The 27,271-nt window shown below is 37.0% G+C and overlaps 4 protein-coding genes and 2 pseudogenes across 22 annotated transcripts; 3 read left to right on the top strand and 3 right to left on the bottom strand.

Annotated features, from left to right (window-relative positions):
- Window positions 1-2,201: 2,201 nt before the first annotated feature.
- LOC104713717 (histone-lysine N-methyltransferase, H3 lysine-9 specific SUVH6 pseudogene) lies at window positions 2,202-5,521 on the top strand (annotated as a pseudogene). Its single transcript, XR_015566512.1, has 2 exons — window positions 2,202-2,593; window positions 2,819-5,521. The product of XR_015566512.1 is annotated as a histone-lysine N-methyltransferase, H3 lysine-9 specific SUVH6 pseudogene (transcript).
- Window positions 5,522-10,384: 4,863 nt separating this feature from the next.
- Window positions 10,385-11,818, top strand: LOC147939271 (F-box/kelch-repeat protein SKIP6-like; annotated as a pseudogene).
- Window positions 11,819-11,971: 153 nt separating this feature from the next.
- Window positions 11,972-15,534, bottom strand: LOC104713713 (putative sphingolipid transporter spinster homolog 3). 17 transcript variants are annotated; one of them, XM_087466447.1, is made up of 17 exons: window positions 15,487-15,534; window positions 14,899-15,028; window positions 14,679-14,810; window positions 14,485-14,586; window positions 14,288-14,397; window positions 14,102-14,177; window positions 13,938-14,012; window positions 13,761-13,863; window positions 13,620-13,682; window positions 13,450-13,537; window positions 13,251-13,348; window positions 13,103-13,152; window positions 12,920-13,033; window positions 12,728-12,847; window positions 12,495-12,623; window positions 12,335-12,413; window positions 11,972-12,232 (listed from the first exon to the last, which is right to left on the bottom strand). In XM_087466447.1, coding segments are annotated over exons 5-17 (1,089 nt in total). In that variant the 5' UTR covers window positions 14,290-14,397; window positions 14,485-14,586; window positions 14,679-14,810; window positions 14,899-15,028; window positions 15,487-15,534; the 3' UTR covers window positions 11,972-12,140. The 17 variants fall into 17 exon arrangements, 13 of the variants coding, with proteins under 13 accessions (XP_087322573.1, XP_087322570.1, XP_010429199.2 ...); XM_087466444.1 differs by having other exon boundaries at window positions 13,103-13,179; window positions 14,899-15,031; window positions 15,487-15,528; XR_015566510.1 differs by lacking the exon at window positions 15,487-15,534 and having other exon boundaries at window positions 13,103-13,179; window positions 13,434-13,537; window positions 14,288-14,392; window positions 14,899-15,077.
- On the bottom strand, window positions 15,285-18,660 carry LOC104713715 (uncharacterized). Of its 2 annotated transcripts, none has more exons than XM_010430900.3 (9): window positions 18,279-18,660; window positions 17,764-17,816; window positions 17,435-17,664; window positions 17,209-17,326; window positions 16,927-17,122; window positions 16,062-16,825; window positions 15,845-15,972; window positions 15,677-15,763; window positions 15,285-15,586 (listed from the first exon to the last, which is right to left on the bottom strand). In XM_010430900.3, the coding sequence occupies exons 2-9, from the start codon at window positions 17,779-17,781 to the stop codon at window positions 15,490-15,492; spliced, it is 1,638 nt and encodes a 545-aa protein (XP_010429202.1). In that variant the 5' UTR covers window positions 17,782-17,816; window positions 18,279-18,660; the 3' UTR covers window positions 15,285-15,489. The 2 variants fall into 2 exon arrangements, with proteins under 2 accessions (XP_010429202.1, XP_087322566.1); XM_087466440.1 differs by having other exon boundaries at window positions 16,062-16,845; window positions 18,279-18,618.
- A 420-nt stretch (window positions 18,661-19,080) lies between these two features.
- On the top strand, window positions 19,081-21,081 carry LOC104713712 (protein RMD5 homolog). The gene is made up of 2 exons (XM_010430896.3): window positions 19,081-19,381; window positions 19,688-21,081. The coding sequence occupies exon 2, from the start codon at window positions 19,725-19,727 to the stop codon at window positions 20,901-20,903; it is 1,179 nt and encodes a 392-aa protein (XP_010429198.2). The 5' UTR covers window positions 19,081-19,381; window positions 19,688-19,724; the 3' UTR covers window positions 20,904-21,081.
- A 2,511-nt stretch (window positions 21,082-23,592) lies between these two features.
- On the bottom strand, window positions 23,593-26,048 carry LOC104713711 (E3 ubiquitin-protein ligase WAVH1). The gene is made up of 2 exons (XM_010430895.3): window positions 25,456-26,048; window positions 23,593-25,372 (listed from the first exon to the last, which is right to left on the bottom strand). The coding sequence occupies exons 1-2, from the start codon at window positions 25,855-25,857 to the stop codon at window positions 23,714-23,716; spliced, it is 2,061 nt and encodes a 686-aa protein (XP_010429197.1). The 5' UTR covers window positions 25,858-26,048; the 3' UTR covers window positions 23,593-23,713.
- Window positions 26,049-27,271: the final 1,223 nt, after the last annotated feature.

The following is a 27,271-nucleotide window of genomic DNA, read 5'->3' as shown; positions in this document are numbered from 1 at the left end:
TGTATATATTATCCAAGCATATATAGTTGGTTAGTTAATAGAAAACACTATTATCTTGGTTCGAATATAATTTTGCACATGATAAATAATATATTTTTATTATAAAAAGAAAAAAAACATATATATATATATATATACCATTCAAGAGTTAGGATTGGATCCAACGAAAAAAAGTGTGATAAGAAAAAACTAAGCGATTGTAAGATCTTTCAAATAATGCGAAATTTTTAGTTGTCACGTTTATAATGAAAGAGATAATAGTTGATCCAATAAATTACAATAGAGCAAAAGCTCAAAATTTTCTAGTTTACCAAAAAAAATGAAAAATCAAGCGTTTAGATCTGTTTTTTTCTGCCATTTTAATTTATCACTAGTACAATATGTCTAAAGTCTACTCTAGAAACGAATCAATTGTAGTTACCAAGTTTTAGTTTGGTTTTACAAATCAAATTTGATTGGCTATACACAATTATATATAATTAACGACAAGCAAAGTAAGTAAATAACACGTTCCTTTTTTAGTCTCTCTGTCAAAAGTAGACCAAAAATACAATCGCATAGACAAAATTTAAACTTTCCATTATTTCTTATTTTACATATTCTTTATTGTATTATCACTTAGAACATTCACATTTATTTATTAAACAAAGTATAACTTAAATTTAACTTAAATTTGTGCAACAACATAACAAGATTTTCAAACATACGGTGCGTCTAAATATGCAGCCACATGGAGATTAGTGTATTCGTCGCAAAAGTGACTTTCTTCAGAGACACGTTTGAAGAGCACAAAGAAGAACTCATAATAAGAGAAATCAAAGCAGAGCAGAGGTAGATGAGTTAACTTCTCTTGTTGGCTGCTAAAGTGCTCTCTTCTTGGGTTTGGTTTTTAGCCGTAACTTGCTCTGTCTTCTCTTCAATTTCTACTTTAACTCTTTCACCTACTGGTTTTTTTTCTCTTCAGTTCATCTTTTAGATCGATATTGTATTTTAAATGTTGTCCCTTGGAGAAGGAAGATGAATAAAGATATTATTAAAAAAAAAAAAAAAAAAAAAAACTTAAAAAGCGTGCGGCTCTGTTCTGTTCCCGCCTGCTTATTTTTATTTTTAATTAGCCTCAAACAAACAAACAAACAGATATATCTTTTCTTTATTTCTTGCACTATAATTTGCTCGCGAGTTTGCTTTGATTAATGCCTTGAAATATTATTAAACAAACGATTATCGGAAATTATGAAGAACAAAGACTCGATCATTCAGGCACAAAGATTGTTGTGTTGTGAATGTTTTGTGAAGGCATTGATATGTTGAAACCATGAGATACAGTGAAGTTCCTTCAAGTCCACTTGGAACGAGGTTTCTGACTAGTAAACACGAGCTAATGACGTGTTAAAGCAAAAATATTATCATACTTGGTGACGAAGAGAAGCTGAGGAGGCAAGACTTGAGGTGTATCGATCACTTACTTGTTCCTTTATCTTTGATCTGAACTCTGCCTCTTCTTCTTCTTTATCATCCTTGTCTCAAGGATAAATCACATATCAGTTGAACTCTGACTCTTACAATTCAAATTGACTGTTTTATGGTTTTCAGTTGAGTTATTTATGGGTGTGTTCGTTGCGACTTAATTACTTACTTGAGCTGGTTATTAGGTTATTTTATCGGTGGAAGAGACTTCGATCATGAGCACTCCATTTCAAATGAGTACTCAAAATGTGCTGCCATGCTTGCACAGCGTCTCAACCCTTATAGCTAGTTCAAGATTCTTATGTTATATTATGTTACATCAGAATCTTGTTATGAGAATGCTACGGCCGGAAAAATTTACACAGTCTCAAATTCTCAATGTATGTACTTTGATCAGTTTAAGATATATAACGTATAAAATTTGTGTGGTATTGCACGATTTGTCCGTGAAGTGTCCTTTAATTTTACGCAAAATCGTCATTATATCACAAATATATATATTGAATAATTAGTAGGCATGTCAATTAGAGTACATATGATCAAAATTACCCAATTTGAGTTATATTGTAAACTTTGAGATACGAATTAATAATATGGATCATCGTAAAATATCTCATTTGAGATTAATAAAAAAAAAAAAAAACTACTTTAATATCATTTTACAATTTAAAAAAAAAAAAAAAAAAGTGAGAGTGTTGGTTAATAAAAAGAGAGAAAGTAAAATCTTGAAAAGTAAATGACGAATATGGAAGGAACCCATAACCACGATCCCTCCCTGGCTCGCTCCACGTACCCACCACACTAGTCTGGTTTCTTCTATGTTTACTCTGCGTTAATGGCTTCCATTTTTTTTTTTTTACCGCAACGTTTTTATTATTAATTCCTCAAATCCATTTTTATTATTTAATTCGCTCGCTCAATATCATCAATTACCCACAAATGTCATCTGATTCGAATTCGACTCTAAAAAAAAGAACTTTGAGATAGAGAGAGAGAGAGAGAGAGAGAGAGAGAGAGAGAGAGAGAGAGAGCTCTTCTTCTTCATCCTCTCCAAATTCACCCAATTCGATTTCATCATCTTCATCTTCTCGGCCATTTTCGATCGGTGCCGGAGATCTTTTCGCCGGTAAAATTTCCATCTCCCTCCTCTGCTTTTGCTTTTATAATATCTGATTTAGTTTATTTAATCGCGTTTCTGTATATTTGATCATCGTCCTTGTAGAAGAAATCGATTTGATTCGATTGTGATGAAACAGTTTCCTATTAGTTTTTTGCATGCTTGGTTGATCGTGTTTTGATTAAAAATAGTGATAATGATGATGATGATGTTTCTGTTGTTAAATTCTCTCAGGTTTGTGATTTTTTTTTTGTTGGGGGTTTCTATGGGTGTAATGGAGAACAGTATGGTGAATACGGAGACATCAATGACGATGATGAGCAATGGTGATGCTTTTGTTGATAAAAGAGTTGTTTTTCAGAATGGTGTTCCTGGTGGTTGTTTCAGGAATGATCGTATGACCGGGCTTAAGTTTAAGCGTCGTAAGGTTAGTGCTGTTAGGGATTTCCCACCTGGTTGTGGTACTGGTGTGAACCTGTTTTTACCCAAACCAGCTGAAGATGTTATCAAGGTTGAGTCTTCTGTTAAAGAGGGGGAAGGTTTGGTGGGACAGAGAGATGATGGGAAGAGTTGTGGTGAGTTGATGGTGTTTCCCCCTGCAGATGGGGATTTGGTTGGAAACAAGAGTGATGTCATTATGGCTGAGCCTGTTGAGGTTCAGCCTCTGAGCATTTGTAGGCCAGATGGGGATGTTTTGGCGGGTTCTGTTTGTGGGGAGAGTTCAAACAGTGAACAGACTGTGAAGGTTGAGGGTTCCATGGGAAAGAAGAAGAACTCGGTTCTTGAGAGTTCTGCTTCTGATGTTAGCAGCAGCGGTCTAGAAAACATGACGAGGGATATTGTTGTTTATGCAGATGAAGAATGTTTGAGAAGAGATGATTTGGCACAGACTGAGCCGTTGGAAATTGAGATGTCGTCAGATGTAGCAGTTCCTAAACCAAGTCTTGATTCGCGTAGAAAAAAGGCAAAGAAAGGGGTTGCATTTCATTCTGCCTTGAAGGTTACCAGAACGATCAAGAAAGAGTATGGTGAAGGATCTAGGATGAAGAAGGATTTCTATTCGCGCCAGAGGGTAGGTCGAGATGTAGAGGATTCTCCTGACCATCGAATACCTCGACAGTTGCTAAATGTCGGGATTCCTCCTTCTCGTCCCAGTGGTTCATGCAGCGGTGCTGATAATACTAGCCGGGAAAAAGTCAAGGAAACTCTACGTCTTTTCTATGGAGCTTGTAGAAAACTTTTGCAGGAGGAAGAAGCAAAGCCTGAGAAAGATCGGATCAAAAGGTTTAGAGTAGATTTCGTGGCTTCAAAGATTCTAAAAAGCAAAGGCAAGTATCTCAACGTGGGTATTCATATTTTGGGAACTGTGCCTGGGATTGAGGTTGGTGATGAGTTCCAATATAGAATGGAGCTGAACATTCTCGGTATGCATAAACCGAGTCAAGGGGGTATTGATTATATGAAACACGGTGACGACATAGTTGCTACTAGTATTGTAGCCTCTGGAGGGTACGACGACTCTCTGGATAACTCAGATATCTTGATCTACACTGGTCAAGGCGGGAATGTGATGCAAGCAAAGAAAAGTGGACAGAAATATAAACCGCCCAAAGACCAAAAGCTTGTACAGGGGAACCTCGCATTGAAAAACAGCTCAATCAAGCAGACCCCTGTACGTGTCATAAGGGGCAACCAAAAGGCAGCTTTGGAATCATCAGGTGGTGATAAGAAAGGTGCACATTATGTTTATGACGGATTATATCTTGTGGAAGAGTATTGGCGAGAACTCGGATCTCACGGGAAGTTTGTCTTCAAGTTTAAGCTTAGGCGTATGCCTGGACAGCCTGAGCTTTCATGGAAAGTGGTGAACAACTCAAAGAATCTGAAATACCGGGAAGGTCTGTGCAAACTTGACATCTCAGAAGGGAAAGAGCGACTACCCATAAGCGCTGTGAATGAAATAGACGACGAGAAACCGCCAATGTTCACCTACATAGTGAAACTGATTTACCCGGATTGGTGCAGACCAGTTCCTCCAAAGTCATGCAGTTGCATCGGTGGCTGCACGGACGGCGCTAAAAACTGCAATTGTGTGGACAAAAACGGAGGAGAGATTCCATACAACCACGATGGAGCCATTGTTGGTGCAAAGCCTTTAATCTATGAGTGTGGCCCTCGCTGTAAATGCCCTGCTTCTTGCTACCTTAGAGTCACACAGCATGGTATCAGGTTCCCGCTTGAGATTTTCAAAACTAAGTCAAGAGGTTGGGGAGTGAGGTCGATTAAGTCAATCCCTTCGGGTAGCTTCATATGCGAATACGTAGGTGAGCTTCTGGAGGATAGTGAAGCAGAAAGGAGAACCGGAAACGATGAGTATCTCTTTGATATTGGTAACAGATACGAAAATACCTTAGCGGAAGGGATGTCAGAGCTTATGCCGGGGGCACAGGCAGGCCCAGCCGAGGAAGAAGATGAGGAGGCAAGCGGATTCACCATTGATGCAGCAACAAAGGGGAATATTGGGAGATTCATAAACCACAGCTGCTCGCCAAATCTGTACGCACAAAACGTATTGTATGATCATGCTGACAAGAGAATGCCTCACGTGATGTTCTTCGCAATGGACAACATACCTCCGCTTCAAGAACTGACTTACCACTACAACTATGCGATCGACCAGGTACGCGACTCTATGGGTAATATCAAGAAGAAAGCTTGCTACTGTGGTTCTGCCGTATGTACCCATAGGCTCTATTGATGGATGGATTTGCCTTCAACTTTTTATCCCTGCTTTATTCAGATTCTTCTAGTTTTATGTTTGGTTATCTCAAACTTTTTTCCCATTTTAATATTCAATTTCTTCTTGTTGTTTTATGTTGACTAATCACAGTTTACGTTACATTTTTAGACGTAATTAAAGCTTGAATTTGTCAAAAACCAAGTCTCTCTTTGATATAAAATATATATATGTTTATGCGGGTTGAATGGTCAAAAACTAGTTTCAGAAAGATTAATTACGAGTAAATCTGATCATTGTCTTGTATGGTAAATAAAAATAATAGGAACATGTTTTCAAAACGTTAATTTTAGAAAAAAGTGGTAAATCATTTGTGTTTTGGATCTGCACAAAGACTTAGTTAAAATGTTAATACAAACAGATTCCTATTTAGCTTGAAGCATTTTTATGGAGTTACAATCAATTGGTCTTGCGTCCTCGGGATCTCACTTGCAGTTTCTTCTTGATTAAACCGATCTACACTGTTTATGAATATCCCTAGCAAAAGCAAAAATTGGCAACAAATTCTTGATATGGACCAGAAAAGCTTTCATCTGCGATTATTCGAGCTATAGATTTGAGTTTTGTTTTACCTATAAATTCCTTCTCCTATGTCTTTTGCAAGTCCAGTAAATGATTTCAAATAGCTTTCACAAAACTTGAAATATATACCGAAGATACAATGAAATATACTCACTTATCAATAAGACCGATCTCTTTCACTTGCTCTGTAGAAGAAGGCAGCTCATCATCTTCTGCTTTTACAATCTTATTATTCTTTGGGCAGCTAGAAGAGGATTTAGCAACAACATCAACATTTGAAACAGGAGCTGACACCTCCTCCTCCTCTCTGACCTGCTTTCCTTCTAAGCCTTGCAGTCTATGTTGGTCAGCTTGAAGAGGTCTAATATAATCCCAAAACTTCTGTCTTTGAACAGTGGTCAAGAAGTCAGGAACAACACTTGTTGAAGGTTGAGGTAGAGGCTGCGGTGAAGGCAGAGATGAAGGTGCAACTGACTTTGGAGGATTTTGAAGCTTTGGAGGAAGACTTGGTGAGTCTAAACCCATGAATCCCAAACCACTCTTTTCACATAAACGCTTCTTTGGCTGAATTGCCTCTTCCATTCCTTGGCCAAATATTCCAAGGCCTTTTCCCTCATATTTCATTTTGACCATTATACCATAAGCAGTTCCTAAAAAACGATAGCCTGAGAATGTCTTTACTGGATTATCCTTAACATAGATGTGTTATCTTCATTACCTTATACAGTATATACACAATCTGTACAAATCCCAAACTAATTAGCTAAATCCATCATAATTCGTGGTATTCCTAACAATAGACACTTTTTAAAAATAACTTGTAATTTAATTACTTTGTTTGTTTTTCCTCATCCATCATGGATGAAATCACCTTCGTCAATCTTCTAAAACAAATAATTATCCCTATATAATATACACTTGTTCTTTTCATTTGCTTCTAATTTTAAAACTTGAAAAATCTTAAATATAACACTTGTCATTATAAAAGTACTCAAAAAATCATACAATTCAATTCAACCCATTAATAGACTTCATTATAAAATGCAGATTCCCTATATATTCAAATGATATACTCAATAAATTAGCTTATATAAGTTCACTATCTAAAAGGAGTAAACTCTTGTTTATAGTAATATATAATAGAAGCCATAGAGCAGTAGTTTATGTTTTTCTTTACACTTTTGAAAACTACCTTTTTTTATTTTTCCTTTATAAACTAGTTAAAAATATGTATAATTACAAAAATAACTTTACGTGAACTTAATGATAATTAACCAAAAAACTATATTTTAAGTATCAAATCAATTAATTGATAATAATTAAATATTTAATTTTTAAAAAGATTTTGAGTAACTAGCAATTCAACCGATGTTAAGTCATGTGTAAAACAGTAGTTTAGTTTTTTTTGTAAAACAATAATAATAATAACATCATTCTACCGATGTTAAGTCATGATTTTTGTTAAGTCATGTGTTAGTGTCATTGTGCAGATTTTGATGATTAATTATTATTGAAAATACATAAAATAATTTAGTTTGCAAAAAAAATAGTTTATTTATTTTCACTGTTTTGATTTACTAAAAGATAGCTTTATATTTATATCTAAATTAAATTATCATTTTACATATAAAAGATTGTATTTTTCATTAATTATAGTTAAAAAATGTGTTTGGAGCGTTGGAATTTTTTTATATATAGCATTAGTGGTTGACGCAGCGCGGGAGTTTTATTAATAATTTTTGATGTGTTGTTTTGTTTTCTTAATTTTTTGTTGGTTTCTTTATTTCATTTTATTCTTTGATATTTTGCTCTGTGTGTTTGTTGGTTTTTTGTTTTGTTACTTTTCAGATGGGGTAGCTAGCTTTGTTCCATTTTATGATATGAAAGTATTTGAAATGGTTATTGGAAAGTGTATTACGATACCCAATAGTAGCCGTTGGAACCTTATATGTCTAAGGCCTTCTATGGGTGTTAACCCAACATAGTCACTTAAGTCTACTATTATGGGGTTTTTTTGCGTATTAAAAATAACTTAGAAAAAAAAGTGGTATATCATTTGTTTTTTGGATCTGTGCAAAGACTTGGTTAAAAATGTTAATACAAACAGATTCCTATTTAGCGTGAAGCATTTTTATGGAGTTACAATCGATTGTTCTTGCGTCCTCGGGATCTCACTTGCAGTTTCTTCTTCACTAAACCGATCTACACTGTTTATGAATATCCCTAGCAAAAGCAAAAATTGGCAACCACTTAAAAACCAGTTCTTGATATGGACCAGTAAAGCTTTCATACTCGAGCTAATGATGATTTTAGATTTGTTTTACCTATAAACCATATTGCAGCAGCTAAGAACAGAATCGATGTAAGCATCAACGCGGTTTTTCTCCAACTATTGATGTGATCCTGCATGCGTATACAACAATGGAGCATTTTAGCTCTTGAGTTTTTTTTTCTTCCAGGACTGGAGAATGGAAAGAAGAGCTATTTTACCTGAACAATACCGACAAGAGGCGAAGAAGGAACATCGCCAAATATGTGAATTGCGACTGTGGAGACAGCCATTGATAATGGTCTTAAACTTGGTTTCACACAATGCAAACACACATAATTCACTGGAGCCTGAAGAAGAAGAAGAAGAAGAAAAAAGATGAAGCTGTTCTTTATGAGCAGTTTACATTAACAATACAATACTCTTATCAGAGTTTACTCTTTACCTGTGTAGCAAACACAAGAAGCTCTCCTAAGGCAAACAGTGCGATGAACCCGTACAAACTCTTTAGGGTAAATGCAGTGAAGCAAAATACCGCCCCGAGAAATGTTACTCCGGATAAGAGCTGAATCCAAGAGTAATCCGAAAACTAGAAGAAAAGCTCTTTTATTACCTTGAAAGCATTTGGAATTGTAGCAGTGACACGATCAAGTATAAAGCCTCCTGATAATGAGCCTGTTTTCGTCGCCGCAAGTACCTGCGGCTGCGGCAGCCGCATGTGTTGCTGTTCGTTTGGTTGCCGCAGGTGTTTGCGGCAAGACGCTGCGGCAAACGCTGATTTTAATTTTGGACATTGATTAGTTGCGGCGATCAAAAAAGTTGCGTTTGCCGCAGTCGCTGCCGCTGCCGCAGCCGCCTACGTCAACGAAACGAACACGCCCAATGTTCCAACGATCCCACAAATGATAGTTACTCCCCCGAAGATCATATCCGCGTTTCTCTGTCAAGTTACAGTTATTGTAATCTTTCATGAAACAAAAAAAAAAAAAGAGAAATGATGAATGACTGTTTTACCATTTTATAAATATTATAACCGGCCTTTGGTCCCCAATATGAGTATGCTCCTATCACAAAATTGTATGATACATAACCTGTTTAAGGCAAAGTGCATGTATCAATTCAACAAAGAAGATCAAAGAGTGTAAGAAGACGAATAGAAAAAAGAAAGAGAAATACATTACCTAAGACATTGACAACAAAGACCTTTTCTCTATACAGAATTTTATATGGAGAGACCAAATGAACAACATATGGCGGCAGCAAAGAGGATCCTGAGACAGGTTCAGGGAACTCGAGAGTTTGGAATTCAGTACAAGTATGGTGGTGAGCAAAAGCTGGTCGGTTATGTGGACAGTGTGATTTATGCAGGGGATGCTGGAAATTTCAAAAGCACCTCTGGATACGTTTTCATGCTGGGAGGAGGTGCAGTGTCGTGGGTCTCAAAAAAGCAGCCGATTGTGAGTTTGTCAACTACTGAAGCAGAGTTTGTCTCAGCAGCTTATGGAGCTTGTCAAGCAGTTTGGCTTAGAAACACACTGTTGGGGATTTGGTTTTCAGCAAGAGGAAAGTTGTGTCTTCTTCTGTGAGTGACAATAGTTCTGTCTGCAATTAAATTGTCTAAGAATCCTGTGTTGCACGGAAGGAGCAAGCACATTCATGTCAGGTTTGAGTTGGTGAATGAAGGAGTTTAATCAATTGGACTGCTGTGGAACACAAGATCAGATAGCTGACACAATGAAAAAAAGCTGGAGGTGTTTGAGAAGCTTAGGAGCGGAAGTCCTCTGTTTGGTTTTTAATTTTAGCTGAATTAAGTCTTCCTTAGTAGTAGGATATGATGGACTATCTCCACGTTTGAGTTATGTTTTAAGTTGTTAGTAGCTTAAGTTTTGGATTCTAGTTGTAAGATCTAGGTCTATTTATAAAAGACCAGTTTCACTTTGTTCAATAATATGAATCTTTCAGCACTTTCTGACTGCGAGTCTTTTGGAAAAGCTCATCCAGTTAGTTCTTCAAGAAATCTTATACTCTTTCCTTTGTTTCCTGTCAAAAAAAAATACACTCTGTTATATATTGTATTAAAAAAAATGTTAATTTTGGTTTTGAAATTGAACCGCCCTAAACCGATTGGTTCGTCCATTGATTCAATGTCTTTGGTATTGTTTCTTTTCCTTTTCTTTTTGTTTATTTTCCTTTTAAGGTATTATTTCTCAGATATAAATAGTTGGAGATAGTACACTAAACAGGGCATTGAGATTAAATTAGGTTGTGTCTGGATGAAGACAACGAGGAGCAATGAGACGGAGGAGTTATGGTCGCTGTTGCCAGATGAGGTGGCTGTAAATTGGCTGGCTCAGGTGTCGAGATTAGACCTCGTGGCCTTATCCATGGTCTCCAGGAGACACCGGTTTGTCCCAGAATCCCATGAACTCAGGGCCATGAGATATCGGATTGGTACCGTCGAGCCATATCTCTACGTATTTATGCACATGTATCCAGATCCAAGCCCACGGTGGTTCGTCCTCCACCCCGTGCAACGTCGGCTCAAACCGGTCCACTCGAGCTGCTTATATCAGGCCCCGGAATCAGGATCCTGTTTCGTGGAGACGGACTGGGGGATCTATACTATCGGTGGACTCATCAACGGCAAACCCACATCGGAAGTCACGTTTTTTGACTGTATCAAGCACACAATTTACCGCGTTACCCCCATGAAGATGGCTAGGAGTGGAGCATCGGCGAGTTTGATAGACAAGAAGAAGATATACGTGTTTGGTGGGTGCTGGGAGGGAGGATGATGTCGCTGATTCCTCAAACTGGGTTGAAGTGTTTGATTTGGAAACCGGAGCTTGGGAGTTTTTGTCTGTCTTTACCCCCAAGATGCCTCTCAAAATCAAACAAAGCGTGGTGATAGTTATACCAAAAGACGACGAGAAGTATGTTTACGCGGTGGATGAGGATGGTCAGATCTTTGCCTTCTCACCAAGTAATCGTACGTTTATGACAAACGGAACAACAGAGTCTAACCCTGAAACTAGAAAGGATTGGTTGTTAGCCGAGGCATTGTTCTGCCGTGGTATCGCCGGGAAATTACTTTGGCGTTTACCCAATGAGACTCTCAGGAAGGAAGTGAATGGTTTGGATGAGCTGCAGCAGCAGCAGCAGCAACACTCTTCTGGTTTTGATATCATCAAAATCTGCGCCTTCTCTGTTGACAGGATGGCCATCTTCTGGCAAGCAGCACCCCGCCGGCCTCAAGGTTCTGATCAGAGTTTGGAGCTTTGGTATGCCGAGCTTTCCCTGACGAGACGCCAAGGAGCCGAGGGATGGTGGGAGGTTTGGGCGAACGTTGAGTGGTCTGGTGCTGTCCTCTCTGACTCGTCACATACTGGCCTTAACTTGTTATACGCTGCTTCTGTCGATGCCTGAATATTTCTCTCGATGCTTCTGTCTATGCCTGTCCTCTCAGACTAGTGTCACATAGTGGCTTGTTATTAGTTTAGGAATCTTTTTTTTTTTTTTTTTTGTTAAAAAGTTTTAGAGATTTTATTATGTACTAATTTGCAATTAAGCCAGAAAGCTTTACTTTTATGCTCAAGGAATCAAAGTACTTTCGCTTTTAATTATGAAGATAACAACATCCTGACTCTACAGTACATCAAAAAAAATGTATACATCTTACTGAACTAATTCCAGTAGCAAGAGTGCATTTGCCTTTTTCCTCACAACGACACCAATGCTCTGGCTATGGCACCACGATCCATGTAGTTTAACAAGTTGATGATGCAAAAACATCACCTAGTAACCTGAAAAAGGTTTTTTATGAAGAAGATAGTACATAGACTGAAGAAGTAATCAAGAGTCTATTGTCTCAAACTCCCAAACTCATTACAAAAAACAGAACATGTTTTGGATACAAGACCCTAGTTAAATATTTAATAGATACAGATTCCTATTTAGCTTAAGTAGTATCATGGATTTACAATCGATTGTTCTTGCGTCCTCAGGCTCTCACTTCCAGTTTCTTCTTGATTAAACCGATCTACACTGTTTATGAATATCCCTAGCAAAAGCAAAAAAAAAAGATCGAACTAGTTCTTGATATGGACAAGAAAGCCTTTTCATCTGTGATCATTCGAGCTCAAGGATTTGAGATTTGTTTTACCTATAAACCATATTGCAGCGGCTAAGAACAGAATCGATGTAAGCATCAACGCGGTTTTTCTCCAACTGTTGATGTGATCCTGCATGCGTATACAACAATGGAGCATTTTAGCTTTAGGAAAGTTCTGAGTTTATTTTCTTCCAGGATTTGATATTTTTACCTGAACGATACCGACAAGAGGTGAAGAAGGAACATCGCCAAATATGTGAATTGCGACTGTGGAGATAGCCATTGATAATGGTCTTAAACTTGGCTTCACACAATGCAAACACACATAATTCACTGGAGCCTGAAGAAGAAGAAGAAGAAGAAGAAGAAAGATGAAGCTGTTCTTTATGAGCAGTTTACATTACAACAACAATACAATATACTCTATCAGAGTTTACTCTTTACCTGTGTAGCAAACACAAGAAGCTCTCCTAAGGCAAACAGTGCGATGAAACCGTACAAACTCTTTAGGGTAAATGCAGCGAAGCAAAATACCGCCCCGAGAAATGTTGCTCCGGATAAGAGCTGAATCCAAGAGTAAGAGATTAAAAAAAAACCGGCGTAATCCGAAAACTAGAAGAAAAGCTCTTTTATTACCTTAAAAGCATTTGGGATTGTAGCAGTGACACGATCAAGTACAAAGCCTCCTGATAATGTTCCAACGATCCCACAAATGATAGTTACAGCCCCGAAGATCATATCCGCGTTTCTCTGTCAAGTTACAGTTATTGTAATCTTTCATGAAACAATAAAAAGACAACCGATGAATGACTGTTTTACCATTTTATAAATATTATAACCCGCCTTTGGTCCCCAATATGAGTATGCTCCTATTACAAAATTGTATGATACATAACCTGTTTAAGGCAAAGTGGATGTATCAAAGAGTGTAAGAAGACGAATAGAAAAAGAAAGAGGAATACATTACCTAAGACATTGACAACAAAGACCTTCTCTTTATACAGAACCTTCATGTCTTTCGCAAATCCAGTAAATGATTTCAAAACCGCATTCGTATAACTTGACCTATATATATATATCATAGTTGAAACAAAGATTCGATAAATATATATAAGCATATGGAAGAGAATAAAGAAACAAAGATACGTACAATGAAATCTACTCACTTGCTAGTTTCGATAGAGACCTCAAACTGATCATGCTCAAGCTCATTACCAACCTGAAGACGATTGTCGTTTGTCAATGTCTCTGAGCCTGCAAAAGGCAAGTGTCACTGCAAAATTGTATAATCCAGAGTACAATTACATTACCATAGAAGAGAGATTATAAAACTCACCAGCTGATGGAGTCATTACTTCAGTTGATCTAACCGTCTTTATCGAATCAGTAGAAGGAAACCCTGTTCACTATTTTCTCAAATCAATATCTTTAACAGTTCATGCTTAATATAAAACATAAGACAAGATTTGTTCCTAACCTTTTAACTGCAAAGGTTTCATTACAAAACCAAGAACAGCAAATGGAGCCATTAAAACAGCTTCACCCCAAAACGCGTACCGCCAACCAAAATGTTTCCCGACCTAAAAGCATCAACAAGGAATCACACAATGCGACTCGTTTTTCTAAAGAGTTTTTGACAACAAATATAACTTACATATCCGCCATAGACATAACCAAGAGCAACACCACTTGGTATACACATGTAAAACAGTCCAAGCCATGCAGCTTTCTGGGAAAAAAACGGTTAACAAACAAGCTTGTAAAGAATGGTGCATTTGGCTTCACGAGAAGTGCAAAACAAAAGATCAAACCAGAGACCTGTTTCTGAGGAGCATTATCATCTATAAATGGAGCTGCAAGACTAATGAAAGAAGCTTCACCTACACCAACGAACCTACGAGTAATAATGATAAGAGTATTTGCATTCAATGCCAAAACGTTACATAATAAAACACCAACACAAAAACCAATCATATGGTGTAGAGAAAAAACAGAACAACTTACATACGGCATAAGACGATAAACCAAAAGGCAAAGGAACTGCCACAACCAAGAACTGCAACAGTCCAAACAGTTAAACCTACTCCAATAAGTCTAAAAGGATTGAAGCTGCACTAAAAACAAAACAAAAAACACTTCAATAAGTTTGAGACATTAGAAGAGGGAAACGAAACAAACAAACAAAAAGTTCTTCTGATCACCTTTTTGCCAATGAAGCAAAGATTGGTGATGCAATAAGAAGCCCAACCATAAATGAAGATGACAATACACCATCTTCGAAATTACTTAGGTTAAAATGTCCCCTAAAATACGCAACTTTTAGATCAAAACAGCCAAAGTAAAAACAGAATAAAAAGTTAGAAAATGAGTAATCCATCAACTTTTAATATATTACTGAATTCCAGTTGCAAGAGTGCATTTTCCCTTATCATTACAACTCCGGGTACTTCCGTTGACACCATTGCTCGCTATCGCACCACGATCCATGTAGTTTAACAAGTTAATGATGCAAAAGATCACCAGTAACCTGGAAAATGTTTTTTGAGTCTATGTATGTCTCAGAGTCCAAACTCATCACAGAAACCAAAAAGGTAAGTAAAAAACAATATACATACCAAACGGGAGAAAGAAAGGAAGATTCGACGATTTCTATGCTTCGAACAGTATGTAACACCGCGAGAGGAGTTGATGAAGAAGGAGAATCACATCTCAGCGGCGCCTCCGTCGCAGGAGGAAGACAATCTTCTTCTTTGGTCACCATTTGATAATTTCAAATAAAGTTCTTAGCAAAAAGAAAAGGACCAAGCATCACAGTAATCTTATTATTGGACTTGCAAAAAAAAGTGAAACTTTATTAACCAAAGGAGCTACACGTGAATAAAGAAATATTCTTTTCTTTGTTTCTTTTTCTTTATTATCCTCTCTATGTTTTACCCAGCAAAAAAAAAAAAAACGAATCAAGCTTTCACTAACTTGGGAGGTTTCCAGCAGATTCTTGAAGTGACCCCAATAAAGATAATATTACTAATTGTACAATTCCAAGAACAAAAGATCCTTAATTTGAAAACAAGAGAAGAAGAAAGATTAAAACTCTTTTTTTTTTTTTTGCCCCAAGCGGCCAAAGAGATTTAAATGAGGTAACACTAAAAAAAAAAGATCTGAAGTCCTAAAAGAAGACAAAAGAGCAAAAGGATGCTTCTAACTTTTTAACGGCTTAGCTTCTTCTTTCTCAGTCTTTCTCTCCTGTCTTCTTCCTCTAAGAGCTTAAGTTCTCTTTCATCTTCCTCCCTTGCGATTCTTGCACTGCATTTTAAACAATTCAACATGAATCATCGTTAAGGAATATCAAAGAAACAAATAAATGAAACTTGTGACCAAGATACTAATATGTACCTTCGTCTCTCTTCCTTTTGGATATCTTCAAAGCCTGCTTCCATGTTTATGTCATCATCGTCATACCTAGAAAAACGCTTGCTGGGTCTGAAATGGAAACACAAAACCCATATAAGTATCAGGAGACAAGTTAGTAATGGATTTGAGACTAGGAAGAGCAGTACTTACAACAACTGTCTAAGCATGTTGAATGCTTCTTCATCCTCCGACCTTGTTGCAGGCTTCTTCTTCTTCAGCAGCCTCCTATCATCTATATCACGTGAGGGAGGTCTCTTGGGCGCTGGTTTACTCATCATCTATACATATTATTTGACAAATTAGTGCCCTGCTAGAGAAAAGACATAAGAGAGAGAGACGTGAAAGATCATGATCATGATCATGATACCTGGTGTTTGGAGGTAGGCACTGATTGTTTTGGTATCATTCGGGGTGTGGCGATGTCACGAGAAACCTTTCTCTGTTCTACTACCCGTTGCCTAGGATCCGATGACATTGGTCTTGATGAGGACGGTCTCTGAGCATTTTGAATAGAACTCTTTCCCGCCAACATGGAGGGTCTTCTTTCCAGTGAAGTCTTAGAAGGCAAAGGTCTTGCTATGGCCGCTGACCGACCAGGACCGACTCCATTGCTACTGCTCATCTGTTTCCTATGATCGACTGGCACTTTCGCAGGAGCTGGTCTTTGGGAATCTGATCTGGAATTTGGTTGGCCATTCCGGCTAGCTGATTGACCATTACGATTAGCTGATTGACCATTCATTGTGGAACATGAACCTGGTGGCCTCATAGGTGCTTGACGGTTTGTCGAGGGACCTGGTCTCTGGCTGCCTGATGACGCTGCCCTTTGTTGCATTTGGCTACCAGCAGAAGGCGGTCTTGAATTTTGCATTTGGCTGCCTGAGGAAGAAGGTCTCCCTGTAACAGCTCTCGACTGCATTTGGCTGCCTGAGGAAGCCGGTCTTGAATGATTCATTTGGCTGCCCGAGGAAGGAGGTCTTGAATGATTCATTTGGCTACCAGAGGAAGAAGGTCTTGAATGTCCATTAGCTGAAACAGGTCTCTTCTCCTCACGAGGAGGACCGTGAGCAGTTCTACCATTGGTACCTGATGATTGTTTGGGCCTTGCTGATAATTGAGCAGATCGAGCCTCTTGAACATCAGCAAAAAACCTGTATAAGTTATCTCCATGAAAATGGTATGCTTTAAAGAACACAGAATAGCAAACAAGATTTTCAGAAGACACAACATACCAGAATTAGGAAATGAGCCACTTCGAGAGAGAGATTCCTTCTTCGGAACAGGAAGCTCCGCATCATCGGAAAACAAAAACGAATAGTCTCGTGTATCCTTAAGAGTCTCAACTTTTCTTCTCACCTCATTCACAACTTTAGGCCGCTTCTCTTGTGATACATTCTTAGTGCCTGAACCTGAAACAGGTCTTTTCTTCTGCACCCCAAAAGAAAAAAACTCCATCAGCAAAAAAATCTTAAATGATAAACACACAAAGAGGAAAAGAGATCAATTGCAAATACCGTTTGACTTGAATTGGACATTTTAGCTGTCCGTAGCTCATTCTCTAGCAATGATTTGCTTTCTTGTATAACTCTTGAAGAAATAACAGGCTGCGAAGGACCAAAGAAGGAACCAAAGCTGCATAAAAAAAAAAAAAAAAAGATAAATTAGGTGATCATCATCATCAAAACACATTCCAGAATACTGTAATAATTAGAAAAAATGTACTTAAGCCAGACCACATACTCGTTATAAGGAAGTTTTCTTCTTCTTTCCTGTGAAGATTGAGCGTTGGCACTTCCTTTCCTCAGGTTCTTCCTCATTGTTTCCTTCAACTTTTCGCGCAACTCGAGATATTCCAATTCTTCCTTTGGAGGTCTTCTTTCTTCTTCCTCCTCCTCCTCGTCATCTTCATACTCATCAAGGTCCTCATCACCGCTGTAATAGTCATCATATCCAGCTCTATCATCAAGGTCCTGCAATGTAAACATATCCGAATCATGTAAAACGGTGTAGCTTGCATGTGAATTCGATGAAAGCACACAAAGAAACAGAAAAAAGATGGGTTTGCTTACCTCTTCATAACCATTCATCTTTGCGTTAAAACAGCCTACCAATTATCAAATCCCTGCAAACAAAAAAAAAAACTCCATTGTTATCACCAAAGTTCCGATTTTTCAGATCAATAAAATCAATTTCATAAACTTTTGACAAAAACACAAAAAAAAAAAGCCCAGAAAATAAACTCAAATCAATCCAAAAACTGTAGCAATCAAGATTGAACCTTTGACAAAAACACAGAAAAATTACAAAATCGATCTTGTTTCCAGAAAATAATCTCAATTCAATCCAAAGACTGTAGCAATCGAGATCGAGCTTTTGACCAAAAAAACAAAAAAAAAACCCAGAAAAATCGTGTGGATTCAATCAAAAATATAGAAATCGAGATTGATCTTTTGATATATTAAAAAAAACACAGAAAACTCACAAAATCGATCACCAGATCTCAAATCTGATCGAAAAAAGACTCGAAATCGACAAATCTGATCGAAATTGGATTAGAAATCGATGAATCGGATAGAAAAATTACCTGGAATTGACCTGAAACCGATGAAACGCCGAGAAATCGATGAGATCTGACGAAACCGATGGAGAGAAAGAAAGCGAAACGATTGACAGAGAAAGCATATAGATCTGTAAAGAGAGAAGAGAGAAGAAAAAGCTGCGAAAGAGATAAAAAGAGGAGATAAGGGGGAAGAAGGGTGCGCTCTGTCTCGTTGGGCTTTTTAGGTTTTGAGGGGAATAAAGAGCAAGACAATGGAAACTCGAGGACCCCCTGATGAATTAAACTATTAGGTCTTTTGCTATTATGCGCCATCTTCCTGCGCGCCTCTCACAATTCCTCTCTATCACTTGCCGTTGTTTGTATCTCCCATATCTCTCTTTAAATGGTAACAAATATTTTAACATTTATTATTTTTTGTTTTTTTTTCCTTATTTATGGATTCTTTTCTTTTTTTTTTGTTTGGTTGGTTGGTGAGAAAAAAATTTGGAAATCTTCATTTTTGGTAAAAAAAAAAGAATGAGTGAAATTGAGAAATCTCCTCCTCTTACCTATGTAACTCTTTTATTAAAAAAGTAAAAAATAAAAAATTTACTCAATCTACAAAGTTTTAAAATTTAGATATTACTTTACCTCTTTTTTCTTTATAAAATCTAAAATAAATAAATTATTGTCATCTTTACACCTCTACTTTTTTTAACTTTTGACAAATAAAAAAAAAAGTAAACGATATCAAAACAGCTAAGAATAAATGTAATAATAAACAGTGATACAACAAAACTAAAAATATATATATATATATATATATACGCAGTTTTCATATTTCAATGAATATTTATAGGTTAGTCTAATCTCTTTTTTATTACCTCCAAAACGTCGGCTTATTTCTCAACATTTGGGTTTTTAATCCGTAAGTGTGACTAGTGGGCCTTATAGTTCGGCCCAAATAATTATTTCAAAGAAACGGATCAAATCCAACGGCTGAGACTCATCTTCAAGATCAAAGAGATGAGAAAATGAAATAAATAAATAACTTTCAAAGAAAGCTCTGAAGAAAATCGAAATCGGCGGCGAATTCATCTTTCTCCTTTTTTTCCGGCGGTTATTATCTTCATCGGATTTTTTTACAGGTTCATCTCTCTCACTTAACATGTATTAGATTATATATAGATATCTATGACTTTGTATATTCTTCTTCGCTTCATCCACGGTTTTTCTGATTCGCAAAATCGTCAAATTCTCTGGATTCGTTTTGTGTTCTGGATCTTTCGTTTCTGATTGTATTTGATTATTGAATATAGAGTAATCGGAACTGTTTCGTATTTATTTGATGTCTCGAATCATTTGGATGATCATATATTGATTAATGATTAGTCTCTTGCTTTGATTCAGTGTTATTGTAGATATGATTCTGTGTTTTTGATTACTTGTTTCAGTATTACTAGTGTGATTGAGATTAATCTTAGTTAGAGAATGGAGCTGAAGACTGTGAGAGATGCGTTTGATCGTGTTACCAAAAAGCAGAAGCTTTGCTACAGCAAAACTCAGGAAGTTGTAGATAGATTGTCTCAAGAAATCGACAAGGCGTTGAACACGATTCAGGAGGCACCACCCACTGGCTCCTCAGATGATGAACCACTTCATCATAAGTCTCTTGTTGCTGATCTGAAGAAAACTTTTAAGGAGATTGCACCGACCAAACAAGTGGAAGCCACTCAGAAGGAACTAAGTGGAGCTCTGAACAAATACCTTAAAGCTCTGGACAAAACTCTGAATCCAGACATAAATACGGCTTACAGAAACGTCGAGTTTGATCGTCATGCGCTTCACCAGGTAATAGCTGGTTTTTTCTACAGGCAAGGCATGTTCGACATTGGTGACAGTTTCATCTCTGAGTCTGGTGAGCCTGAGCCTGAGCCTGATCCTTCTGCTACAAAACCCTTCATGGAAATGCATAGGATACTTGAAGCCATGAGCAAAAGAGATCTCGGACCAGCTCTTAAGTGGGTTGCCTCAAACTCTGACAAGCTAAAGCTTGCAAAGTCAGATCTTGAGTTGAAACTTCACAGCCTTCACTTCCTGGAAATAGCGCAAGACAAGGACACCAAAGAAGCTATCAGCTACGCGAGGAAACACATTACTGCATATTCAGATAGATGGTTCCCAGAGATCCAGAAACTCATGGGCTCTCTCTTATGGAACAGAAACCTCGATAAATCCCCATACGCAGAGTTCCTCTCACCCGCGTTATGGACCAACGCTGCCAAGGAACTAACCCAACAATACTGCAACCTACTCGGTGAATCATCAGAGAGTCCTTTAGTTGTAACACTTGCAGCTGGTTCAGAAGTTTTACCGACGTTTTTGAAATACTTGAACTTGCTGCCAGAGAAAAGGAAAGAATGGCAAACAATGGAGCAACTTCTTGTACCTGTGAAACTCCCTGAAGAGTATCGTTTCCACTCAGTCTTTGTCTGTCCTGTCTCTAAAGAACACTCGAGTGAAGATAATCCGCCGATGAGAATGAGTTGCGGTCATGTCATTTCCAACCAGACTATCAACAGGATGTCGAGGAATGGAGCAAAGTCGTTCAAGTGTCCTTATTGTCCAACAGAGGTAGATCCTTCCCAATGTAAACAGCTCTATTTTTAGAGTAGTAGTCTTATAAGTCTTTTCACAACTTCTTATTATGCTACATTTCTTAAAGAAGTTAGAAAAAATGTTTGGGATCATGATTTTTTTTTCTCAATATGAGCTCTGCTTTTTGGAATTAATTATCTTTTTGTAGAAAAATGTTTGGGTTTGTGTATAAAAGTTATAGTTCTCTGTACACACGTATGGTCTTTTTTTCTCCTAGTATTTGAACTTTGGATGACAGCACCAACTTTGATCACTTGCCAAGACAAAAAAAACTTACGGATCCTCAGTAAATTTGAACACTTGACTGTAAAACCAAGATCTACGGCTACATTGATCTTTTCAAACGGATGTAGCCGTAGCAAGGCTCAAGCTCAAGGCGTCAAAAGAATACAAATGATACAACCCGAAGGTTTAAAGCTCTTTATGTTTTATTTTATTTTTGTAAGACAAGGGAAGCAATGCCTCCCTTAATTTATTAAAACAGAAACTTAAATACAAACACGATGTGGAAACCAACGCTAGTGGCACAAGCGTACCAGGAAAGACAAAGGACGAGCCTTGCTGATCCCTGTCTATAGTATATTATAATAAATTTAAAAAGGTTAATGTTTGGAGAGCTTAATGTTTGGCTAAAGTATATTATAATAAATTTAAAAAGGTTATTAATTAAGATAATTATTTTAGACTCATTTTGTCCAGTTGATCATTTCAAAACTCTCCACTAACATAAATTTGTGAATTACATTTTGCCTTTTGGTCTATACTCTATACTTAATCTAATACTTGTCCGTGTATATATATACTAAATTAACTAAGGATCTCTTGATACTTTAAAATGAAATTAAATCTTCAGACTTGTTTGTTTCGATATGACATGAACTTTTAGATATAGCCGTGCGCACCATTATTGCAAAGTGGAACGCACCATCGCTATCCAAATTAAACGTACCAAAAACATATACTTCCCACTAAGTGAATAATTTTGTTTTCGCCTTTCTCACTGTTTGACCAGTGTTACATGATTTTTTTCGAACTTCTAGAAGTTTGTACATAGTCGTCGGGCAAATAAAATGAAAACAATTTAACCGAGTTGAGTTTAAACCTCCATTATCTAAAAAAGTTGCCATGTGTAAATATCTCATATCTTGGGTTGAACGTTCACATAATCAACTAGTAAATCATGGGGTTTCTCTACAAGAATTAGTCTATCTAAGAAGTTGAAACTCTTCTTTACTTAGTTTTGGATAAAACTGTACTCCAAGTATCTTTCTAAGAGCATTATTACCAATGGTTACTCATATCGTTGCTTTATCAAAAGTTTAATGAATAAATAATAAAAAATATTAAAAAGACAAGAGAGAAAAGAGAAGCGTTCTTCAAGTTACTCCCGAAAGAAACGATTACTACACTATTGTTACACATGGCGACTTGTTATTAGTTTCTATTTGTTTCAATTAAAATATTATTAATTTTTTTTATTTGAGTAACGTTTTATGACTTTAACCAGTAATGATGGTCTAAGGAGTTTTATATGTTAATATATAGATATGACCGATAAATCGATCTACCTACTGAATTTTCTAAACAAGTATCTATAGCGATTAATTGCTATATACAATTGCGAAAATATGATGATGATGATGATGCATCTTGTGCGTAACGCAAAGCGACACTCATACGAGAGGTGACATTAACAATCATAGTACTACTATATGAATTACTATCATTTAAAAAGCCTATAAAGAGACAAACAAACAGACAAAAAAGAGACAAATTCCGCCGTTAAAATGATTTCCTCAAATCTAATAATTAGCACTGCAATCATATTAATAAGGTTTCTTCTCTATAGAATTGTGTTATTTCTAGTTTATTGTATTGCTTTGAAAATTATTTGTTGACCATCGAGTTTGGATACAACGAATTTAATTAGTGTGTAGCCGCGAAAAGGCTACATCTCGATTTTTAACTACATTTTAGTATTTATAATGTACCACCCATTATGAAGAAGTACACATAGAATATATGCTCTGGCTTAAAAGTTTCACTTTACATTACATAATTATTAAAGCAAAACAATATATAAAATAGTAATTAAGTGAAAAAGAAAAGATAATATCATGTTCATGATTAATGTATGTTAAAACTTAAAAGCAATTTAAATGACTACAAGTTAACAACAACACGAAAGGAAAAGCTAGTCGTATTTTCATTCAAATCGCATATTCATTTCACACTGATGTTTTCTTATCATTTATTACACGTCGTATTTGCTTAAAGCTTATAAGATTTAGTATTTGATACTGTATTTGATAATGGTGGATCCATATAATGGTATACTTCTACATTATAATCATGTTATTCTTGTATTCATCTTCTTAAAAGTTATAGTACAAAAAGCACAAATGTTTTGTAGTTATCACATTGCTAATAACCATTATAACCCCAACTATATATCCACTGCTTCTACTATTACAAAATTGTATATGATGATTGTATCTTGAAAATTGATTGAGAGATCAAAATAGTATATTTATCCCACAAAAAAAAAAAATGGTGACTCATACATTAAAAAAAAAAATTCACTATATTATATTACATGTGAATTTTTTAACTGATTTGGTAAAACCGACTACCAACTTTAAGGTGAGAATTGTATCACATAATAGACTCAATTGTATAAATATATATTCCAAACTTATCATTTGTCCAAATATAACTTCATTTATGCACCACACTATTTGTTTGTATCAGATCATTACACAAAGTTCTTAACCTAAATAATCAAAGGAAAATATATTTATAATAAATATTTTTTTTAAAAACTAGAATCTAGCGTTTTCGAACCCATGCAAGTCACTGACTCTGTTCATATGTTTCCTCACCATCGCCACTTTAGCTAACCTCTCCGCCGCTTTCCAAGCCGACGTCGGAGTAAGTGACTCCAAACTCTCCGATGCCGCCACGTGTCTTCCTCTCAGACCGTTAAGATCCGCTAGCTCAGCGTCTAAGCCACGTATGCACACATCGCTCGTGCTCAAACCGTGCTGCACAAGCAAAGCTCTAGCTGAGGTCAGCAGTCTCTGAGCTCCCGAGTAATGGTTACGCTCTATCAGCCGACGAGACTCCGCCACGGCTCGAGTGCTTACGTGGAGGTTTCTGAGCCGTGAGATATTCGGATTTGTTGATAATCGTACGGTTAGCGGTGTTGGTATTAAAAGCGCGCGATCTTCGGAGTTTCTTGTTTCTTGAGTTGTTGGGTCCACGTAACGAGATCGAACGGTCATGATTTTGTGAGATCTACTACCGGTTAAGGAATTAACCGGTGATTTGATTTCAACCAGCAAGGCTCTTTCTTCCTCCGCGTACATATCACCTAACCGAATTAATCCGGTTCCAAGCCAAGCGGGTCGACCCGTAAGAGAGTAAACAGAAGTTATCTCTCCTTGACCCGACCCGGAAACTAACCCGAGCTCTAACCCGAGATCTTGAACCGACAAACTCAAGTAACCGTTGATGCTTCTCGCAAACGCGTCCTCGGGAAACGCGCGGTTAAACCATACGGTGTGCACGGGGATTCTAGAATGGGCTAATTGGGCCGTTTGATGGGCCTGTCGGTCCGTTAAAACGAAGACGGTGGTGAAAGGGTTTTGCACCCGGCGATCGTCTAACACCTTAACCGCTTTCTTCAACGCGTCGTTCACACTCATCCCTTCTCCGGCGACGGAGCCTGGAACGGTGACGATATCCACGATCCTCCGCGCAGATCTCCTCCCGTTCGCCGTCATCCTCCGTAGCGGCGATAACCGTTTCGAGCTAGACGAAAACGCGACGATCGACAAACGATCCGTATCCCTCAGATTCGAAATCACAATCCTCATCGTCCGCTTCATCGTCTCCAATTTCTCCCCGGAGTTTCTCCCGCTGACGTCTAAAACGGTTACCAAATCGACCGGAGCTCTACGCGCAGATCCACGCGCCGTCGGAAACGGCGGCGATTTCACCTTCATGACCACAGAGCAAGTCTCGTAGCCTTTACCTGACGCAACGACGGCAGATTCCGGTGAGAGCTTAACGTCGACGTTACGATCCGTCAACAATTTCGCCGTTAAAGGTGACGGAGTACTAACGGAGAATCCACTGAACTCATCTCCGCCGTCTTCTTTTTCGTCGGATTCAAGTATGGTGTGGAATCCGGCGGGAGATATCGGAGATGAAATTAAAGGTTCGTCGTCGTTGTAAACTCTGAGAGACTTGTTGTTGTTGTTGTTCTTAATTTCCGGTTTGATTTTAGATTCCGGTTTAGCGTGATTTAGAATCTCAGATCCGCAAACCGGACAAGAAGCAAGCCGGTTAAGATTCGCGGCGGCGCGTGAAGTAACGCAGGGGAAATGAAACGTGTGCGAACACTCCGCCGTGAAAATCGCCGTGCCTTGGCCTGATTTCACACTCTGTAAACAGATTCCACATTTGTTGCTGCTACTCTGCTCAAATCCAAACTGAAAACAATTAGCTAAAATCAAAAAGATTCAAAAATCAAAAACTACAAAAATTCGAAGTTTCTTACTTTGATGAATCGGAGTTTGGATTTGAGAAGGGAGAAGCTCGCTGGAGAGAGAGGATAAGAAGAAGAAGAAGGTGTAAAAAGAGAGACGAGGCTTCTGTTTCTCGGGGTTGTGGTAAACTCTCCGGTGGTGGTTTTGCACTTAAGCTTGGGAGTTCCGGGAAGAGACGGAGTAGGGGTGGCGACGGAGGTGGCTGTTGAAGTACGACAACGGAGGCTGTAAGTTCCGGTGTTGGAATCAGAACGAGGAGTGGAAGGAGTTGAGAAAAAACCGAACCGAGAAGTTGATTTGTGGCGGAAACGATGAGTGTCCGGTGAATCAACAACGTTAACGTCTTCGTCGTTGTATTGGGTAGTTTCTTTGGGTATGTAAGTGCAAAAAGCTCTTCTCCAGCCGTTTATCATATTTTTTTTTGTTGTTGTTGTAAAAGAGACTGAGATTTTTTTGGTTCTCTGATAAAAGAACAGAAGATTTATAAAGAAGATTAGAAGAAACTGAGAATTTGCAGAGAGAGAGAGATGGTGGGAGGAGAGGTTGAATTTTAAAAAGGTGTCTTTTTTTTTTCTTTCAATTATAGTGGAAGATTTGGATATTGGGATTATCTTTGATATTTTATTTTATAGATTTATAAAAATTGACTGACCAGCTTAAAAGCTGTAACTTTTTTTCAAAGTTACTACATTTGTGTAATTACTTTTTTTTTCTCTAAGGTTAATTATAAGTTAATGATTGATTTTGGTATTGATTTTTTGTAAAACATGAACTGATGGGCTACATCCTTGTATTTTGGCTTTATCCCCCACTGATATTTTAAAACCTTTTTAAGAGATCAAACAGGTTGTTTAGCACCTAATTTAAACTCTTAAAATTTATATGTACAGTTAATTTAAGAGTATACTAGATTCGGACCCACACATACGTGCGGGTTGATTTTAAAAACTAAATTTACTAACACATTTATAATTTATTACGTACATGCGGATTATGTTTGTAAACATATTTTTAATAAATGTTATTAACATTCATAATCCAAACTTTTTTTGTATCAGTTTAGTATTTGATTTATTTTTAATTCGGTTTAGACAAAAAATGATCAAATTTGTTTTTGTTATCAGTAAAAACAATAATATTAAAAAATAGTAACAGAAAGATGGTATGTCTAATTTAGGACATAAAATCCATCATGTCTTGTATATGTCTCATAACTATGGTTGATTTTTTTTTTATCTATTATAGAACATAGTTTAATGTTTTTTCTTTTTCTTTTGAATATTGTTTTGACATTTTTGTGTTAGATAAATTGAAAAATATGTTACATAATATATTGGAAGCATTAATTTATTTTAATTCTAACATGATCCTGGATTTTGATTTTTGAAATTTTTTAATCTCATCTTATTCCTCCTTCCATCCCGTTTCCGTCCCATTATTCTTTTCTCATTTCCTCAAAATCATGTTCCTACATATTTAGCACATAAACACGTAATAGTTTGATTCAAAACAAAATAAAGTATTTGATGAAGAAAAATAATTTCTTTGAAACATTCAGTTAATAGAATCACACATACATGCCGTGTCAGTTAACATTCTTTTATCTCTTGTTTTGTACATGCTTATGCTAGATAAGCTGAAGAAAAAAAAAACATATTTAAAATATTGTTGTTTTACTTTAGTTGTAACATGTTTTCGGATCCGCACATTTATGCATTGATAAAATGATAAGTTATAAGTAGTTTCAAACGTATGTATATCTTAATTCAGTATCCAAGATTTAAACATATTGTATATATGTAATACATATGTTTGAAATCATAATAT

This window comes from Camelina sativa, chromosome 9 (assembly GCF_030686135.1).
Source record: "Camelina sativa cultivar CO46 ecotype springtype chromosome 9, ASM3068613v1".
In the NCBI taxonomy this organism is placed as follows: domain Eukaryota; kingdom Viridiplantae; phylum Streptophyta; class Magnoliopsida; order Brassicales; family Brassicaceae; genus Camelina; species Camelina sativa.
The sequence above is the reverse complement of the archived record's forward strand: the minus strand, read 5'-3'. Positions and strand labels throughout refer to the sequence as shown.